Here is a 21,162-nt window from a genome sequence, read left to right as displayed (position 1 = left end):
AGGGTTTCACTATGTTGGCCAGGCCTGTTTTGAACTCTTAACCTCAAGTGCTCCGCCTGCCTTGGCCTCCCAAGGTGCTGGGATTACAGGCGGGAGCCACCATGCCTGACCACTGTTTTTCATTCTTTATCCTTTTCTTCCTCAAGTCGTATGATTTCCAGTGGCCTGTCTTCTAATTACTAATCGTTTCTTCTGCTTGATGTAGCCTGCAGTTGAACCCCTTGATTGAATTTTTCAGTTCAGTTACACTATTCTTCAGCTCTGTGATTATGTACTTCTTTAGAAAATCCACTTTTCAACTGATAAACTAACTATATCCGTTTCTAGGGTTGCAGTAACAGTGCCACAGATTCAATGACTTACAGCAACAGAAAATTATTCTTTGCCAGTGTTGGAGGTCAGAAATTTGAAATCAAATGGCCATCAGGGCCATGTTTCTTCTGAAGGCTCTAGTAGAGAATCTGTTCCTTGCCTCTTCCAGCTGCTGCTGCTTTTTTCTTTTTTTTTCCTTGAGACGGAGTCTCATTCTGTCACCCAGAATAGAGTGCAGTGGCGTGATCTCATTTCACTGCAATCTCCTCCTCCTGGATTCAACAAGTGATTCTTCTGCCTCAGTCTCCCAAGTAGCTGGGACTACAGGCGCGTTCTGCCACACCTGGGTAATTTTTGTATTTTTAGTAGAGATGGGGTTTCGCCATGTTGGCCAGGCTGGTCTCGAACTCCTGACCTCAAGTGATCCACCCGCCTCGGCCTACCAAAGTGCTGGGATTACAGGCGTGAACCACCATGCCCGGCCCTCTTCCAGCTTCTTGTGGCTCCTGATGTTCCTTGGTTTGTAATAGCATAACTCCAGTCTCTGCCTCTGTCTTCACATGGCTGCGCTCTCTTGCTTGCTAGCTAGTTCGCTCGCTCGCTCTCTCTGTGTGTGTGTTCTCTCCTCTTCTTGTAAGGATACCAGGCATTAGATATAGGGCTCACTCTAAATCCAGTAAGATTTCATCTTCAAATCCTTCACTAACCACATCTGTAAAGATCCTATTTCCAAATAATATAACAATCAGAGATTCTGGGTTGACATGGATTTTGTGGGGACGTTATTCACTTCACTACACTTGTTTTTATATTTTGTATGCTTTTAGTTTTATGCTTTCTTTCTTAGTTTTTGAGTAACTTTTAAATTGGTTTGATAGAATGTATTAATAAAATGTCTGTAGGCTGGGCACGGTGGCTCATGCCTGTAATCCCAGCACTTTGGGAGGCTGAGTGGGGGGCAGATCACCTGAGGTCAGGAGTTCAAGACCAGCCTGACCAACATGGTGAAACCCCATCTCTACTAAACATACAAAAATTAGCTGGGCGAGGTGGTAGGTGCCTGTAATCCCCGCTACTTGGGAGGCTGAGATAGGAGAATTGCTTGAACCCAAGAGGCGGAGGTTGCAGTGAGCTGAGATCACGCCATTGCACTCCAGCCTGGGCAACAAGAGCTAAACTCCATCTTAAAAAATAAATAAAATAAAATAAAATAAAATGTCTGTGGAATCCTAAGACATTGAAATTTATATGAGGCAGGTTTTCAGTACACTAGATTCATGTTCTGATACAGGAAGGAGGTCATAGTAGCAGTGCCTGGAACATAGTAGGAGTACCAACTGGTACTCACATATTTCTTGAATGAGTGAATTTGTATGATTGAATGCATTTTTGGGTAATTCTTATTAGTACGGGGAATTCAGTCTGTTCTTTTCAAAACTGTGTATACATTAAGAATTTCTCTGATATGTTTAACTTCCATTTATGTTTTATTGAAAGGATGTGTATGTTTACATGTCTTTCTGAGGATTATCTTTTTAAAAAATTATCAAATTTCACTTACCATGTTTGGAAAAAGCTAACTTTTCGAGTTTGACCTGGGTTGAAGTTTTGGCTTTTCCATTCATTAGCTGTGTAACTTTGGGCAAGTTATTTCATCTTTCTGCGCCTCAGTTTCCTGTAAAATGTTGCTACTGCCAGATCTTCCAGTTTGGTAAGAGTGTGTCAGTATGTTTGGGTACAAAGTGAGTATGGTACAAATATTAACTAGTAAGTTGTATACCTTAATTATGTATTGTAATGGAACTAGATTTTTGTTGTAAAAAATTGTTTTTGAAAAAAAAAAAAAAAACCTTGTTTATTAAAACTCACATCAAATTAAGTTGCTGTTTTCCTCTGTGTTCTTCTGTGACCAAACAAGTGTTCCTGTAGTAGGTGAAATCACTGTCAAGGATTGGTGTTATGTGTATATATGTCTGATAGTAATCTGTTGAACATTAACCAAAGTCAGGAAATGAGTTGAACTTTGGAAGGTAGAAATCTGAGGATTGATGGTAGTGGTGGTGGGGTAGGGGTGGTGGAGCAGGTTGGAGGGATTGAAGTATATGGGAATGGGAGCTAGATACATTAAAATGACAGCTATTATTTATTTAGCACTTATGTACCTGGATAAAGGAATGCTATTGCATCTAATGGATAGGGAGCACCAGTCAGAGCTGAGATAAAACTGGCTATTCAGAGATTAAAACAAATAATTCAGGGCTGATTAGATAAAGATGGGGGAACAGGTCTGGGAGCAGTGGAAAATAAATAACCCTAAATAATAATAGCTACCATTTATCAATCACTTCCTATGTGCCAGGCATTGTGTAAAGTGCTTTACAAACACTATTTCATGTATTTATTATAGTCACCCTTATGGAGTATGTGGTATTCTTATTTTACAGATGAGTAAATAGAAGGTTGAAGTTTTTTTAACTTGCCCAAGTCAAACGTCTAGTAAGTACCTTCAAACAGGAATAAAACCGAGGTCTGTGCGACTATAAAATCTGTGCTTTGTATACATATTGCTTTCATATTGTGCAACTAGAATGAGGGGTTCAACCCTATTCAGCTCTACTCCCAAAAAAGGTGAATCTGCTAATACTACTTGTAATTGTTTTTTTCCCCTCTTTGGAAAATATTTTTATTTATTTATTTTTTGAGATGGAGTCTTGCTCTTTTGCCCAGGCTGGAGTGCGGTGGCATGATCTCCACTCACTGCAACCTCTGCCTCTCAGGTTCAAGTGTTTCTCCTGCCTCAGCCTCCTAAGTAGCTGGGATTACAGGTACATGCCAATACACCTGGCTAATTTTTTTTGTATTTTTAGTAGAGATGGGGTTTCACCATGTTGACCAAACTGGTCTCAAACTCCTGACCTTGTGATCCGCCCACCTCGTCCTCCCAAAGTGCTCGGATTACAGGCTTGAGCTACCACGCCCGGCCTTGGAAATTTTTTTTCTAACTGGTAAGAATACAAAATAGCAAGTAAAATTAAAAAAGGATCACAGTGGAATAACTATTTTCATTTTAGCATATTACCATTTTTATATAAATTTTTTTGTGTAGCTAAAAAATGTAAAGTGCATATATAACTTGTTTTTCATGTTTATAAGAACATTTTCTATAGTTTTCCTATGAGAGTCTGTTAGGTTGGAATAACAGTGTATTAAACTGTTCTCTGAAATTGGTCAGCCTTTTGTTCTTACATAATACTCTGTCATGAACATATTTATGCACATTTTTTCATCGACTTTTAAATCAAATTCTTGGAAAACTACAGATGAAAAAAAAAGATCCTGATCATGTAATTTGTGTGTGTGTTTATGAATTTGAATGGTCTCTTGACATTGCTGTCAGGGCACTGCCCCTTTTCCTGCCACTGTGATACAATCATACTTTTGTTATTTCTTCTATTACTTCAAAAGGGAAGAAGTTATACCACCATACTTTAAAACAATTAATTTATAATTTGATGAAATGCTCAAGTATTAGAAAAAAGTTTTATGGTATATCTTGATTGGTTATGGATTTTGTTCTGTTTATTATGCCTTTTGGGTGGTTGGGGGGCTTCTGTTATTTACAGGTGGGTTAATATTCTGCTCCTTATTACTCGTGAGTTAAATTATACTCAATTCCCTATTCCATAGTTACCACATTCCCTCCTATTTTTGCTAATTTCCTCCTCATTTTTTGTTATGTGTTCTATAAAATTTCCCATCACATTATTACTGCTACAACCTACTGTTTTCTACATGATTTTAATTGTATTGTTGTAAAATTCTTCTTGCTCTGCTCTGATTTCATACCTCCTATATTTTCTTATCACTCTGAAAATAGTTACACATTTTGCTAGTACAATCAATGCATATCATAGATGAGTTTAATGTCTATTCTTTTTTTGTTTTATTCTTTTGTATTATAAGACTTTTTGCTTTTTCGTACTTTACTGTTATTTTTTTCATCATTACAGGCCGGGAAGGTCCCATAGCCCAGGTTGCTTTTGGTCAATACTGTTTTCCCCAGCAGCATTAACTGGCATGTAGGAGATGCTCAGTACATAATGCCAAAATAATGAATTTAAGAGAATGCTTTGAATTCTGATTCCAGTTCCTTATTAAATGACAGAATATATGTCCAGAGTTTTGGATAAGCTCCAATTGTTTCTTAAAGTTAATTGAGGTTGAAATTCAGTTGAGCAGGGTATCATAGGAGTTTGGTTGGTTTGTGATGGTTTGGGAGTTCAGGCCCAAATGGATTCTGTCTTAGTATTCGTTCCAAGTCTGAGTCCACCAGTATTATCCAGTACTGTGGGTATTTCCCAGTCTTGTTTCAGCTGAGCAGCTATCAAGAGAAAGTCTGTGCCAAGCCAGAGCTTGGAGATTATTGGAGGATGTGTTTAGCACCATGCTTCGGTTTCAGCCTACTTGTTCTAAGAAAGAAGGTACTTCCTGAAGCAAGCTTTAACAGTCAAATTGGCTGCCCTTAATCACATCTAATTAGTACTGGAGATTGGAGAACGTCTTACTAGAAAGCAAAATGTGCTTCATTTTCACAGTTGATTTCAGCTGTGATTATAGGGTTGCCCTCCTTCTTTATCTTGTACATTTCATACTAGACCCCCATCCTTCTAATATAGTTATATCATACTTTAAAAAAACCTATATTTAGTTTTTCATAATTGTGGCTGTGTAAACACTATTTGCTAAGTCAGTATCTATGACTATGTTTTATTTCTTATAGAACTTTAATTTTTACTGGCATTCATGAATTATCTCATTTTTTTCATTTGTTTAATTTTTTTTAACCTAAGGCTTAATTTCTCACATCTTCCAGTGCCTTTGTGAAATTTCTCAATATGATATTCCATATGTCTAAACTTGTTAGATTATCTCTCCTCCTACCCCCAGAAATAACTATTTTGGATTCTTTGTCACATTCCTATCTGGATTTGTTGCCTTCTAGGCCTTCTCCATATCTGTTACTGTGACTTTGCTTCACCATTTTGAGATTCTCTTAGTTTTTCTACTATATTGGATCCCTTCTTTACTGGATTCCATGCCATCTTTCTTGGGTTTCTTCCTCATTTTGATGGAATATATATTCTCCAGTAGGTTCCTGAGAAAGAGTGCACAAAGGTTAAATTTTTGGAGACTTAGCCTCATGACTGTCTAAATTCTACTGATGCTGATCATAACACCAAAAGACACAATCCCTAATGCCATAATCCCAAATGTTGAAATACTGAAAGATCAAAATCTCCAAACATCAGAATCCCTAAATTCTAAAAATCTCACACATCTGAAATCCTGAAAATCATAATCGTGAAATATTAAAATCCCAAATGTTGAAATGCTGCAAGCCAACACCTGGGGTAGAAATTAGTGCATATTCGGTTGTATGAAAGATAGTTGCATCACTTCACTTGCATCATGTTAGGTGGAACGGATTGCCTTTTTATTGTATTTATTTGGAAATTAAGTATGGTTTAAGGAGTTGATTTATAGGTGTCAAATTGAGGGGTGGATTCATGAATTTAATTTTAAGTATCAGCTTGACTGGATTAAGGAATACTTAGAAACCTGTTAAAGCATTATTTTGGGTTTGTGAGGAGATTAGCATGTGAGTCTGAGTGGACTAGGTGGGGAAGATCTACCCTCAATGTTGGTAGCCACCATTAAATCTGCTGGGGGCCCAGAGAGAACAAATTGTTGCCTTTCTGAGAGCTGGAACAGACTTTTCTTCTGCTGAATTGGACATCAGAACTCCAGGCTTGTTGGTCTTTGGACTCTAGGACATAACAGCAGCAGCCCCTTGGGTCCTGGTCTTTCAGCCTCAGACTGAGACCTGGTTTGGCTTGGTTCTGAGGTCTTTAGATTGAGCCAAGCTACCAGCATGCCAGGGTCTCTCCAGCTTGAAAATGGCCTGTTGTGGAACTTATCAGCCACTATAATCACATGAGCCAATTCCCCTAATAAATCATCTCTCATATATCTACGTATATATACATCTTATTGGTTATGTCTCTCTGGAGAATGCTGACTAATACAGATTTGGTATTGAGAAAGCCAAATATCATTCCTTCTTACTGTATTCCTTACAGCACAATGGAAGAGACCCGTGAAATTGTTCCCTTGCAAAAAGTCTGTGATAAATTAAGTGTACTAGGCTACTTAATGGTGAAAGAGAAAAGTTTAAAAGCTAATTATTATTGGTGTTGTGAAAACAGAAAATCACTTAATTATAATGACCAAGCAATAATTTCCAAATGGTCAGCATATACTTACAAAATATTTAGGCCACAACTGCTCTAGTCTAAACACAAGTGAATGTTTTGAAGATCACAGAAGTGAATATGCAAGTGAAAAATATAAGAAAGCTCCCCTGCCAAATTATTCAATCAGGTATGACTTCTGCCCTTTCACACATAGTGCCAATTTGCTATGCTATGTATTTTATCTTTGCCTCATGTCTAATACTGAAGGTATAAATTTTGTAAAGGCTTTTAGAGAATTCTAACTCATTTTATGCACTTTTTTTTGCATATTTGACTCCATGAAAGTGCATTATCATGATGTGATTTAATGTGTAAGCATTGTGCATGTACATAAAAATGTTGAAACTTGCTCAGTAAATGAAGAGATGTCCATTTTGTTCATCTGTATTTGTGAAAGATAAAATTTCTCAAGATCTTGGCTCTTTGGGTGACTCTATTGCGGTTTTTGTGCAAGTGGTAGTGACCCATTGCAGTTTTTGATTGATCTTGTCAGAAGATTCAGGTTGTCTGGTATGTCAGATGACCGCAGTTATGAATCTGGGTGCACCTGATTACCAACCATAGTGATATGTGTTTATCCATTTTGCTTTTAATCTATTTCTTCATGAATACAGTTTATCTGTTCCTATTATACCCATGTAATGGTTGTTAGTATACCTGAGTATTTATGATTGCAAAAATAGGTTATTAGTGCTTATTTTATTGTGTAAAGGGGCCTATGAACTATCCCATTGTGTTTTTATGTTTCTCAAATAAATCTTTTAAAAATGGAAATAAGTGTCTCTTAGATAATTTTCTACAAATTATTTTTCCACAATTCTGTTTTTAGGATTTTGTTCTTTTGGGATTGTGATTTTTGGAATTTTAGATTTTAGGGATTAAAAATGGAAATAAGTGTCTTTTAGATAACTTTCTACAAATTATTTTTCCGGAATTCTGTTTTTAGGATTTTGTTCTTTTGGGATTGTGATTTTTAGAATTTTAGATTTCAGGGATTTTGATCTTTTGGGATTTCAACATTTGGGATTATGGCATTTGGGATTGTGTCTTTTGGGATTATGTCCTAAACCCAAATTCTGTCACCACTGACTGTCTAGTGATAGCATTTAAAATGGAAAGACAAAATGACTTGATTTTTTTTCCCTTTATTTTTAACTGCATTTAAAAAAATAAAGACTGGGCATGGTGGCTCACACGTGTAATCCTAGCAGTTTGGGAAGTTGAGGCTGGTGGATTGCTTGAACCCAGGAGTTTGAGACCATCCTAGTCAATAGGGTGAAACCTGATTTCTACAGAAAAATACAAAAAAATTAGCTGGGTGTGGTGGGGTCTGCCTATAGTCCCAGCTACTTGGGAGGCTGAGATGGGAGGATCACCTGAGCCTGGGGAGGTTAAGGCTGTATTGAGCTGTGATTGTGATACTGCACTCCACCCTGGGTGATAAGAGTGACACTCTGTCTCAAAAAAAATAAATAAATAAAAAATAAATTAAAAAACAGAAAAAAAAATAAAAATAGAGAAACCAAAAAACCTAGAAACCACATGCACATGAACCAGAATTTCAAAGGTATAAGAGGTTATGGATGGGGAAATGTATCTATGGCATGAGAGTCTTTTGGGATGATGGAACTGTTCTGTATCTGACTATATAATGCTGGTTACACCAATTTCTATATGTTTTAATATCTATATAAATGATACTATAAGAAAAATTTCAGTCTATATGTATGATAGGTTAAAAGGTGAAAAATTAAAAGAATTTAAAAATACAAAAAGGTGGGCCGGGCGCGGTGGCTCAAGCCTGTAATCCCAGCACTTTGGGAGGCCGAGACGGGCGGATCACGAGGTCAGGAGATCAAGACCATCCTGGCTAACACGGTGAAACCCAGTCTCTACTAAAAAATACAAAAAACTAGCCGGGCGAGGTGGCGGGTGCCTGGAATCCCAGCTACTCGGGAGGCTGAGGCAGGAGAATGGCGTAAACCCGGGAGGCGGAGCTTGCAGTGAGCCGAGATCCGGCCACTGCACTCCACCCTGGGCGACAGAGCCAGACTCCGTCTCAAAAAAAAAAAAAAATACAAAAAGGTATACAGCGAAAAAGAAATCTCCTTTCTTCCTCTCTTCCTTTAATCTTCCAGCTTTATTTTCTGGAAGAAGCCACTGTTACCAATTTCTTATGTATTCTCCTACGTAATCACTCTTAAACATCTGAACATTTGGGATGAATCTGGCAAAAGAGAAAAGAACTTACATTTGCTTAGCTATTTTCTGAGAATGCTAGATAACTACTCTTATAATACGTCTAAATATATTATGACTTTTGTTTTGTTGAGACAGCATCTCAATCATCACCCAGGCTGGAGTGCAGTGGTGCGATCTGGACTCACTGCAACCTCTGCCTCCCAGGTTCAAGTGATTCTCCTGCTTCACCTCCCAAGTAGCTGGGATTACAGGCATGTGCCACCACACCCAGCTAATTTTTGTTATTTGTTTGTTTGTTTGAGACAGAGTTTTGCTCTTGTTGCCCAAGCTGGAGTGCAATGGCATGATCTCGGCTCACTGCAACTTCCGCCTCCCAGGTTCAAGCGATTCTCCTGCCTCAGCCTCCTGAGTAGCTGGGATTACAGCTGCGCGCCAGCACGTGCCACCAAATTTTTGTGTTTTTAGTAGAAACGGGGTTTCACCATGTTAGCCAGGCTGGTCTCGAACTCCTTATCTCAGGTGATCTGCCCGCCTTGGCCTCCCAAAGTGCTGGGATTACAGGCATAAGCCACCATGCCCAGCCATTAATTTTTGTATTTTTTAGTAGAGATGGGGTTTTGCCATGTTGGCCAGACTGGTTTCGAACTCCTGACCTCAAGTCATCTACCTGCCTTGGCCTCCCAAAGTGCTGGGATTACAGGTGTGAACCACTGCACCCGGCCAGAATATATGTAAATATATTATTAATCATAGTACTAATTTATTAAAACTACTTCTTTTACAGTTGGCAAACATGAATTGACTGGGCATAAAGTTGCTGTGAAGATACTCAATCGACAGAAGATTCGGAGCCTTGATGTGGTAGGAAAAATCCGCAGAGAAATTCAGAACCTCAAGCTTTTCAGGCATCCTCATATAATTAAACTGTAAGCTCTGTTTATATTAAATATAGTCCAGTTATCTTTTCATCTTTTTTGTTAACCTACTTAATGTGACAAGCGAGAAAAATGAGTGACACTTTTTTTTGTTTCCTGAGGGTTTTGAAAAGTTTCTCCCTAGGTCGTGTGCAGTGGCTCACACCTGTAATTCCAGCACTTTGGAATTACAAAGCGGAGGCTGAGGCAGGCGGATCACCTGAGGTCAGGAGTACGAGACCAGCCTGGCCAACATGGTGAAACCCTGTCTCCACTAAAAATACAAAAATTAGCTGCTCATGGTGGTGGGTGCCTGTCATCCCAGCTACTCGGGAGGCTGAGGCTGGAGAATGGCTTGAACCTGGGAGGTGGAGGTTGCATTGAGCTGAGATCATGCCATTGCACTCCAGCTTGGGCAACAAAAGCGAAACTCTGTCTCGAACAAACAAACAAAAAAAGTTTCTTCCCGTTCATGTATTTTTCTAACCCCACTGATGGTCATTTAAGCCTATGTTCATGTTTTGCCCTTGTGCTTATCAGCTGTTATCTTCTCATTCTTTCCGGTCTTCTGGAAAGATGCCCTTCTGATAATGTTTGGTGCCCCACTGCTTGCTGTAAAACCAACAATGATCTGCTAGTAAAAACTCTTGACCTCCAAATGCCCACATGATGTCAGTTAGCCTCACTAGCGAGAATGCGGTAGTAGAAAGGGTTTTTCCCCATCCTGCTTATACCTGACCATACAGATAACAAAATTTCAGGAATCCAGTATTTCAAAAGGGCAGTAATCTTAGTGTTGTTTTACAGTTGCCAGTTGTAGAGTCTACAAATAACATATTTCCTGCTCAGCTTCTGCTTTGTTATGCAGGCAATAACTTAAAGCTGCTTAGGTTTTTCTGCTGAACTGGCTAACTCAAATTTGTTTCACTCTCACCTCTTCTCATTTGTTGAGTGCTATGCTTTTAAATACCATCCATATGCTGACCACCCCTAAATGGACATCTCTTGCTTTAAGATCTCTTCTTACACCAGACTCATATGTTCACTGCTGACTTTACATTTCCATTTGTATATTCGCAAGGCATTTAAAACTCAACCCGGCCCAAAATGAACTCTTTATTACTCTCCCAAACCTGCTCTTCCCACAGTTTGCACCATCTTGGCTAATAGCCAGTTACCCAGGGCTAAAACTTAGGAACCATTTTTAACTTCCCTGTTTCTTTCACTTTCTTACCATCCATTTCATTTCTTCCTTCACAATCAAGCTAGGATGTGACTGCTTCCCAGTTCCTTTACCACCGTCAACCTGGTCTCAGCCACCTTCATCTGTCTCATGAAATCCTGAAGTAACCTCCTGTGTCTACCTTTACTGTTGACAGTTAATTCTTCACACTGCTGCCATAGTTTTCCTTTTAATATGCCAGATCACATGACTGCTTAAAACGTATGATAGCTTTTCATCTTCCTTGGAGTAAAAGCCAAAGCCTTATCATGGCTTGTAAAATTCCGTGTCCTCTGGCCTGCAGTTAACACCTTTGACTCTACATCCGATTTCTCTCTTAATATTCCTTGAACATGCCAAGCAGGCTTCTACTTGGGGACTTTTGCAGTTGTTATTCCCTCTCCTGGGTTCACTTTCCTCCTAATTACATAATTTGTTCCCATTCTTCTTTTAGGCTCAGCTCAAATGTTACTTTATTAGAGGCCTTCCTTGAGTACTCTGTATACAAAGATTCCCCTCAATTTTTTTTATTTTTCTTCATAGCATGTTCCACCACCTGAGATATTGCTTATTTATTTAGTGTCTGTTTCCTGGTTCCTGGAACATGAACTCCATGAGAGCAGAGAATTTTTGTTTCCTGCAGTTTTTCCAGCTCCTAGCATAGTACCTGGTATACTATAGGTGCTTAGTAAATATTTATTGAATGAATGAATATACGTGTTTTAATATTCGTAGACAATGTTTTCTCTCACCAGGTACCAGGTCATCAGTACACCATCTGATATTTTCATGGTGATGGAATATGTCTCAGGAGGAGAGCTATTTGATTATATCTGTAAGAATGGAAGGGTAAGCTGTTCTGATTTAATTCTTTATGTATTTTGTAACTCCCCTTTATCCTTTACTAGCATCAAAATGTCAGCAAGCAATTTTAAGAGGTCTGTTTAATAACCAGTTCCCTTAGTCATATATTTGTTTAGAATCATAAACTGTTTAGAACTAGAAAGGATCTTCAAGATTATCTCCTTAGCCTGTTTATACAGATGTGGATACTGAGCCTCATGGCTTACATGTTTGCTTACAGTAATGTGATTTATTAATAACAGAATTGGCTTGAGCCCCAGAACTCATAATCCTCAGACTTATGCTTCCAGAGTATACAAACACTTTGTATATGTATCTTAATCCTTACAAAATATATTATTACTTAAAGATCTAGGCCTTGCTAGTCAATTCTAGCCACATTTAAATTGCATTCATGTTTTGGTTTCAGAAATCTGATGTACCTAGAGTAGTAAAAACAGGCTCCATGAAGGAGGTAGGAATTAGATACAAAGAATTTAAAGGTGGCAGGAATTTTACAGGACATTTTGAACACTACCTTAAGTTACAGATACAAAAACTCAACACTGCCCTCTGCCCATACTTTTTCTCATACCCAGGTTATGTGGTATGCAAAAGCCCCTTTGTGGGAGAGCTGTATCTAGCCCTGAAAAGAAAGCTTGTCTCACTCCCAATCTTAAGTTATTTACATTACTCATTAATTTGTTCTATATAGCACGTCTGTTTACTTTCAACAAAATCAAACTTATTAACCAAGTTAATTTTGATTTTACTATTTCTTAATATGATTCATTTCTATTTCAGGTACTCCCCTTCTTTACTCCTGCTTCTCCTTACCAAAACAAACAAACAAACAAAAGTTCTGCCTGGAGAAATGGGAAACAGGCACAATTGATATATTTTTTTCTTATCTTTTCTGTTGTTTATTTCTTGGTTTTACCTTGTGGGTGTTTCTTCATTTTTACCAGTTGAATATTAAAATTTCAGCACCCATATTTTCTATTTCAAAAGTTTCTTATTTTCTGAAATTTTCATTTCTTTAGTCTGCTGTTATTTGCCTCACAGATGTAATAACCTAGTCTGAGGATGGCATTTTAAAACAAGTTTTCCTCTGTTCCATCTTGTTCTGTACCTTCTGTGCTCTCTGCTCCCCATTTTTTTCTGTTCATTTTATTCATTTTTGTCTTTGATGCATGGCCCTTTTTCAGACATTTGGTGATTCTTGGCTGTCCACTAAATATTTAAGAATGAGGTACTAAATGCCAGGCTTATGTGGGTGGAACTTATTGATTGCTGGCTTTTCCCATAGCTTGAATACGTAGGGACTTGTCTATTTTATTACTGTACACCAAATGTTAATAATAACAAATATGTTTTCTTGGATCAGATATTTGCTCTAGAAGAAACCTTCCCATTTCCTTAAAGGCCTTAGCTTAACTGCCAGTGCTGCAGGAGCTGAGTGGGGAAAAGAGATGCAAGTCTCACTAGTTAGTATGTTGACTTTCTCTTAGCCCCCATGTTTTCCTTAGGATGCCTTATCCCTGCCTTGGTGTCCTTGAGAGCAGAGCTGGTTCAGCCTTACTAGAGTAAATTATAGGTCTTATTTCCCAATATGGGTGAGTTTAAAAGCTGCTTTCTTCAAGCACTTGTCCTGTTTTCAGCTCATCTCTCACTTCTACCTTGAGCAGTTCCCTATGTTTCCAATTTCTGAGGCTTCCCAGGGCTTTGTCTGCAGACGTTTATTTTTTCCTGGTTTCTACCCCTGTAGGCTTAGGTTTCAGCTTTCTCTTGTAGGCTTAGTCTTTATTACTGTTCATCTATTGTCCTCCTTGGTGACTCCTCTTGATTACTGCTCTTTTGTTCTTTTTGTCTTTATATACCTCTTTTATTGCTGATGTCATTTTAGTGATGTTTCAAGAGTTGGAGACAAAAGATTTAATCTGCTATGTTTAATTGGAAATGTATTTTGACTTTTCTAATCTTTCTTGATAGACATCCCTTTCTCCATCCTTTGTAATTGTACTTGTTATGAATACAGTATAATTTTCATTTTCGTAGCCTGCCTAGTTATTTTACTTTTTATATTTTGTTTAATCAAGTTTTCTCCTACTTTTTCATATTTGAACAGATACTCTTTTTTTCCTCCATGAACTTACAAATCTTCTAGAAATAAAAGTACTAGATTGCCAAAGGATTAATATTTTTCTAGAGGAACGGTATCTTATAATACTTTCTTTTTTCAAAATAAATTACTGATTTGTCTTTTCTCCCAGATTATCCATGCCCTTTAAGGTGTAAGTCTGGTTTTAGAATGCTAATTTGTGACCTGTGTTAGAGAATTGCATATTGGAGTCCTTCGCTTAGAGGATTTATAGCTTATTTATTAAATATGACTTCTTGGGAGCAGGCACATCCAAGTAATGATTGTCACTTATGTTGAAAAAAGTGATAAGAATATATAGATACATAGAGAAGTTTAAAAAAAATACTTCAGGCTGCATGCAGTGGCACATGCCTGTAATCCTCAGCACTTGGGGATGTTGAGGCGGTAGATGGCCTCAGGAGTTCGAGACCAGCTTGGGCAACATGGCAAAGTCTTGTCTCTATCAGAAATACACAAATTAGCGGGCTTGGTGGCATGCATCTGTGGTCCCAACTACTTAGGAGGCTGGGGTGGGAGGATTGCTGGAGCCCAGGGAAGTGGAGGTTGCAGTGAGCCGTGATGGCACTACTGAACTCCAGCCTTGATAACAGAATGAGACTGGGTCTCAAAATATAAATTTAAAAACCCAAAACAAACAAAAACAAAAACAAAAAGGTAGTTGCTACATAAGATTTTTTTTTCCAGCAAGCATATTAAACATAAAATGCTATGATATTTTATTAAATTAATTAAGGTATTTCTTGTTACAATATCTTATATTTTGGGACATATAGCAACATAGTTGCGTGCTGGTTTATGAATAGTGCTTAAATATTACTTCCTCATGGTCTAAAATAGTATCCCCCACCCCACTGTCACTCACTGTACCCATATTTTGCTTTGTTTTTCTTCAAAACAGTATCACTCCTTCAGACTATATTTATTAGTCTATTTTCATCAACTAGATTAGGGTCTTTGTTTTATTCATTGCTGTGTAATGAATGTCTAAAACAATGTATAGCACATTGAAGGTATTTAGTAAATATTTGTTATAAGAATGAAAAATTAAACATTTCCGGCTTATAAAAGAAAATATGCCACATTTCAAGTAGATATTGAAATTATTTGAAATAACTCATGAGAAGGCAAGCTGTTACAATGTAGTCATATGCAAATGATAATATTAGAAACTTGAGTTACTGATTTGGGTTCCAAGACCATCTTAGCATTTCTGTTTTGTGCTACAGGTATCTCCTCCTCCTGTCAAAAGTATCTCATAAGTTCATTTGGAAGATTTTCATGTATTTTGACAATTTTATATGTTGGAGAATTATATATAGGACAATTTACTTTGAAAGACACACCTTTAAAATGCCTCTCTACTTTTCTTAGCTGGATGAAAAAGAAAGTCGACGTCTATTCCAACAGATCCTTTCTGGTGTGGATTATTGTCACAGGCATATGGTAGTCCATAGAGATTTGAAACCTGAAAATGTCCTGCTTGATGCACACATGAATGCAAAGATAGCCGATTTTGGTAAGGATAATTTTATAGTTTCTTACGTTCATTTCTAATGTTCTTATAGTTTCAATGAACCTATATAGAATTCTTCAGAAAACTGTAAACGATGACATAAAGTAATAGACTGAGTATGTCAAAGTATTCTATTTTGTCTATGAACATGCAAAAATAAGAAAAGCTAAGAAATCATCTTTTCTTAGGTTTAAATGCCTTTATTACTATTACTATTATTTTATAGAGACAGAGTTTCGCTTTGTTGCCCAGACTGGAGGGCAGTGACGTGATCATAGCTCAATGTAGCCCCAAACTGCTGGGCCAGGCGACCCTCCTGCCTCAGCCTCCTGAGTAGCTGGGACTGCAGGTCTGCACTACCATGCAAGGCTAACTTTTGTATTTTTGTAGAGATGGGTTCTCACTATGTTGTCCAGGCTTCTCTCGAACTCCTGGCCTCAAGTGATCCTCCTGCCACAGCTTCCCAAAGTATGGGGATTACAGGCATGCACCACTGCACCTGGCTCTTTAAATATCTTTAAAATTAAATTTTAAACAACTTAAGTTGGTAGCATTAGAGAGACTATTCAAAAAGAGAGTATTATTTGTGAAGAGAAGGTAGCAGCTTTATTTCCAGTATGTTCAAAAGAATCAAGTATGGAGAAGAAGGAAAGTGAGTGGGATGAAATTATTTAAAACTTTGAAAGCCAGAAGTGAACTATGTGAATTATAATTATTTAAAGTTATTTAAAACAATTTTTTAATTAAAAAAATTTATTTAAAAATTATTTTAAAATGTTTTAAATGATAGTAAATTATAATTTGTTTAAAGAACATTTTGATTGTTAAAAATGAATTTATTTTGACTGGGCATGATGGCTCACGCTTGTAATCCCAGCATTTTGGGAGGCCAAGGCGGGCGGATCACCTGAGGTCAGGAGTTTGAGACCAGCCTGGCCAACATGGTGAAACCCCGTTTCTACTAAAAATACAAAATTACCCAGGCATGGTGGTGCGCGCCTATAGTCCCAGCTACCTGGGAGGCTGAGGCAGAAGAACTGCTGGAACCCAGGAGGTGGAGGTTGCAGTGAGTCGAGAGTGTGCCACTGTACTCCAGCCTGGGCGACAGAGTGTGACATGGTCTCAAAAAAAAAAAAAAAAAAAAAGTTAGTTTTTTCTGTATTTCCTATATAAATTGCCATTGACCTTACTAAACCTAAGTGAAAAAGGAATCTCTGCACTTCTTTTCTTTAGGTTGGTTTTAGTTCAAATCAGATAAATTTTTTTTGTTTGTTTTTTGTTTTGAGACAGAGTCTCACTCTGTCACCCAGGCTGGAGTGCAGTGGTGTGATCTCTGCTCACTTCAGCCTCCGCCTTCCAGGCTCAAGTGATTCTCCCACCTTAGCCTCCCAAGTAGCTGGGACCACAGATGCGTGCCACCACACCCAGCTACATTTTTTTTTTTTTTTGTATTTTTGGTAGAGATGGGGCTTCATTATGTTGGCCAGGTGGACTCGAACTCCTGAGCCCAAGTGATCTGCCTGTCTTGGTCTCCCAAAGTGCTGGGATTACAGGTGTGAGCCACCATGTCTGGCCCAGAGAACATTCTTATAAATATTTTCCTTAGTTTTGACTACATCTGTATATCTATATTTACACCTGTATCTACTTAAATGTTTAGATATTAACTGAAAAATGCCAACCAAACCTGAGCTGGTTGTTTTGGTGTTTCTTTCTTTTTTCTTTTCTTTTTTTAATAGTAATTGGCTTAATTATTTGAATTTCTTATTCCTCAGTTGATTATTTTTATAGGGTGCATTTTTGGGGGAGCAACGGTTTCTTTTTGGAGTAAAACTACGAGGGAACTTTGAAATTCAAAATTACTGGCTTTTTTTAAAAAAATTTTTTTAAAGAATCAGAACAGGATTAATAGGAACTTTGAATTTTAATCCTTCTATTCATCTGTTATAGATTATTTTCCCTAGTAATTTCTGTATTAATAAAACTTAAACATGCCAAGTTTTTTCTAATAAGCAAAATAACCAACAGCTTAATATTTGCATTAAACTCTAACAGTGCACTAACTTTAAATGTTGAAATAGATTACACATTTTAGGGCATAATGGCAGAATATTTGGCTACAATAGACCATAGGATTTTGTTGAAGCAAATAACAAAATGATGATTTGTCATTTTTAATGCAAACTCAATTTTACTGTTTAATGGGGTTTTAATTTTTGTCTTTGGGAAATCTTTTGAGTAGCTGATTTTGTGCACTTTCAGGTCTTTCAAACATGATGTCAGATGGTGAATTTTTAAGAACAAGTTGTGGCTCACCCAACTATGCTGCACCAGAAGTAATTTCAGGAAGGTAGTATTTGATACCCCACCACCCTCAATACATTTGAAATTGTCTTTTTATCCTAGATTCTGTCAGTCTATAGTGTCATAGTTAATTCTAATGAAAAGAAAGAAAAATAAGGCTTATTCTTAACCACATTTATATGTGAATGAGGGTTAAGGACTACAAGTCAACATTATATTAAAGTTGTTAGAAGAGAGTACATTAATTTTTTTCCCAGGTGGAAGAAATGGAAAGTTTAAAACCTAGGGTGTTTAAAAAGTAGGTAAGACACTGGAAACTTGAATAATGCAAACATATCTAGTAGTTAGAAAAGGATTACTATTTACTTAGAGGAAAAATTAAACATGTAATGTGTAGCTTTCATTTTTTACATAGATGGCATTTTGTAGTACCTTTATGTTTCATGATAAAATGTCTTGGGGAATTGGGCTGAAGTAATCTTTAAACTTCATTTATGTTGAATCTTTGTTCTTTAAACCTTTTAGAGACTGCAATATTATAAGAATTTTAACCTCTCAATTTACTAATTACCAGCATTGAGAACATGAAGATATTTGTATAGTGTCGCTTTTTGAATAGTTTGGAAAACAGGAGAATTTAATATTTTTAAGAGTAACCCTTTGTCCTTCACTATACTACTGAAATTGAAAACAGAAGCTGAAGTTTGCTAGTTTTGTAATGAACTTTTAATAACTTTTCATCCAAACCATGCTTATTTGTGTGAATGTTTCCCATCTTGATTAACTCAGAATGCAGAAATACTGTTTTCTTTCTGTTTTCATAAGCTTGTTGGCCTAGACTGCTCAAAGCAATGAGATCTGTGTAAAAACATGGCTATGAGTAAGGCAGGAGTACCTAATTTTAGATTTGTCAAGTTTCATCTTTTTTTAAATATTAATGTCAAAAATTCTTTTAAATATTTTTAAAAAATTGTGTTGTCTGTCTTAATTCTTTTAGGAATAAAACAATTCAGGACATGGAGACTGGAAAGTGTTATTTAAATTAAAAAAAAGTGTTATAACTGTGCATATATGCAATGGGCTGTTACTGAAATGTAGTTTTTCTAGTTTGGATAAGGTCTTTCTTCAAGCTCTTGGTGTCTGAGAACTTTTACTTTCAAAATAATATTTATCGATCAGTTCAGCAATACATAACTTTAAAGAAATCCTTTTCCTGAATCCAAACTTTGAATGGGTGATCTAACTAGTCTGCGGTTAACTACAGTGCACTGCAAATGAGATTTAAAAAATCTGTGAACCAATTTGCCTGGCTTTCTTTCATAGCCTCAGGATCCTTTCACCTTGGTGTAAGGGGTCTTGTGTTATTGGGATTGTGGATTCAGAGTCCATTACTAAAGAACATTCTCAGTTGATGAAATATCACTTAATCTCTCCTCTGTAACAAAAACTAATGGTTTTAAATTGAATAGTGATATGTTTGTTCAAGGTTTGGCCCTATTGTTAGATCCAATCAGGGCCATAGTAAATAGTAGAACAGAATTTTAGCCATGGTGTGTAATTTACAAAACTTCTTGACTTTTGTTTTCAAAGATAATACTAATGGAATTAACTTTATGTGTAACATGTAGTAGTGGCTATAAAAACCATATTCTGCTTATGAATTCTTTATGAAATATCCATATTTGAAATTTTTGATTAACTGATCCTTAGGTTAAAATGATTCCTTAATCCAATTGTTATTTCCTGTTACAGATTGTATGCAGGCCCAGAGGTAGATATATGGAGCAGTGGGGTTATTCTCTATGCTTTATTATGTGGAACCCTTCCATTTGATGATGACCATGTGCCAACTCTTTTTAAGAAGATATGTGATGGGATCTTCTATACCCCTCAATATTTAAATCCTTCTGTGATTAGCCTTTTGAAACATATGCTGCAGGTGGATCCCATGAAGAGGGCCACAATCAAAGATATCAGGTAATAAAGCAATTTGGAAGTTATCAGATCTAATAGTATCCATGATAAAAGTTATGTGAAAAAAAAAGTTGCAGAACAGAATATACAGTATAATCCTGTTTTTATGTGAAAAAATAGAGTGTAGAGACACATTCATTTTATTTTGTTATTAAAAATACAAAGTAAACTGATTACCTTAGGGAAGTAAGAATAGTAAGAGGGAGGGCTTTCACTTTTTACTTACACATCTTTGTTTTGAAATGTTTACAGTGAACATTATATTACTTTTTAAATTAATAAAAAAGCTAATGAAAGGCTGGTGCGGTGGCTCACACTTGTACTTCCAGCACTTTGGGAGGCTGAGGGAAGATCATGTGAGCTCAAGAGTTTGAGACCAGCGTGGGTAACATAGAGAGACTCCATATATATGTATATCTTTTATTTTTATTTATTTATTTTTGAGACAAGGTCTTGCTCTGTCACCCAGGCTGGAGTGCAGTGTTGTGATCATAGCTCACTGTAGCCTGTAACTCCTGGGTCAAGTGATCCTCCCACTTTAGCCTCCCTAGTAGCTGAGAATATAGGCATCCACCATCACGCCTGGCTGCTTTTTGTTGTTGTTTTCTTTTGTTTTTTGTTTTTGTTTGGAGTGACAGGGTCTCGCTATTTTTGCCCAGGCTGGTCTTGAACTTCTGGCCTCAAGTGATCCTTGTGCCTTTCCCTCACAGTGTTGGGATTACAGGTGTGAGCCAGTATGCCTGGCGTTAGGATTAATACTTTTCAGTAGTAAATTTGTGGGTTGCTATTTGATTTCTTATCTCATGAATTATTGTATTTTTTTTTTAATCCCAAGGAATGAGAAAATTTTAATTTAATTGACATATTTTTCCTGGTAGTATACATTGAATTACATGCAAAATTCCTATTTTGTAGGTAAAAGTCAGTATTACCAGTTTCATCTGGTTCAACCTAATAGTTTAAATTAGACAAAAATGATGATGACAAATTTTCTTCTCAAATTTGGGTGAGCCATTTCTATGAAATGAAGACTTAAACAATTTTACTGCAAGCTTTGTTTCTCCTTTTTTTTTTTTAACCCCCTATGGAAATTTTGGTTTCTTTTGGTCTTCTAATGGCTAGACTGCACATTTATCTGAGAGGGAAGAAAGAAATCAGATATGGATCTAGGAATAGTAAATACGAAAGCATTAGTGTAATGAAGAAGAAGGAAAGATTATATGTGGAACTCGAAGCTTGATTACTTTCCACTTACTACACATGTTTTAGACTAGCTAAAAAAGAGACCATCAATGGCAGGGCATGATTTTATCATCAAAGGGAAAGGACAAATCATTCTCTAAAATTGATATTTTAAGATATCTAGGTAAGAAATGTTTTTGCTTGTGTTTTACCTATTT

At 36.9% G+C, this 21,162-nt stretch overlaps 1 protein-coding gene and 1 long non-coding RNA gene across 6 annotated transcripts in view; one reads left to right on the top strand and one right to left on the bottom strand.

Annotated features, from left to right (window-relative positions):
- Positions 1–21,162, bottom strand: part of LOC135971269 (uncharacterized) — a 34,755-nt gene that overhangs the window by 3,316 nt on the left and 10,277 nt on the right. The window lies entirely within an intron of this gene.
- Positions 1–21,162, top strand: part of PRKAA1 (protein kinase AMP-activated catalytic subunit alpha 1) — a 40,756-nt gene that overhangs the window by 12,923 nt on the left and 6,671 nt on the right. Inside the window, exons 2-7 of one of the 5 annotated variants that reach the window (XM_045393663.3) lie at positions 2,757–2,808; positions 9,613–9,754; positions 11,720–11,813; positions 15,343–15,487; positions 17,747–17,834; positions 19,541–19,765. In XM_045393663.3, the coding sequence (XP_045249598.1) occupies positions 11,754–11,813; positions 15,343–15,487; positions 17,747–17,834; positions 19,541–19,765 (518 nt within the window). In that variant the 5' untranslated portion in view covers positions 2,757–2,808; positions 9,613–9,754; positions 11,720–11,753. The remainder of the gene's footprint in view (positions 1–2,756; positions 2,809–9,612; positions 9,755–11,719; positions 11,814–15,342; positions 15,488–17,746; positions 17,835–19,540; positions 19,766–21,162) is intronic. The other 4 variants (XM_005556788.5, XM_073993364.1, XM_073993362.1 and 1 more) reach the window with 4 other exon arrangements.

This window comes from Macaca fascicularis, chromosome 6 (assembly GCF_037993035.2).
Source record: "Macaca fascicularis isolate 582-1 chromosome 6, T2T-MFA8v1.1".
Lineage (NCBI taxonomy): Eukaryota > Metazoa > Chordata > Mammalia > Primates > Cercopithecidae > Macaca > Macaca fascicularis.
This window is presented reverse-complemented; position numbering and strand designations above follow the sequence as displayed.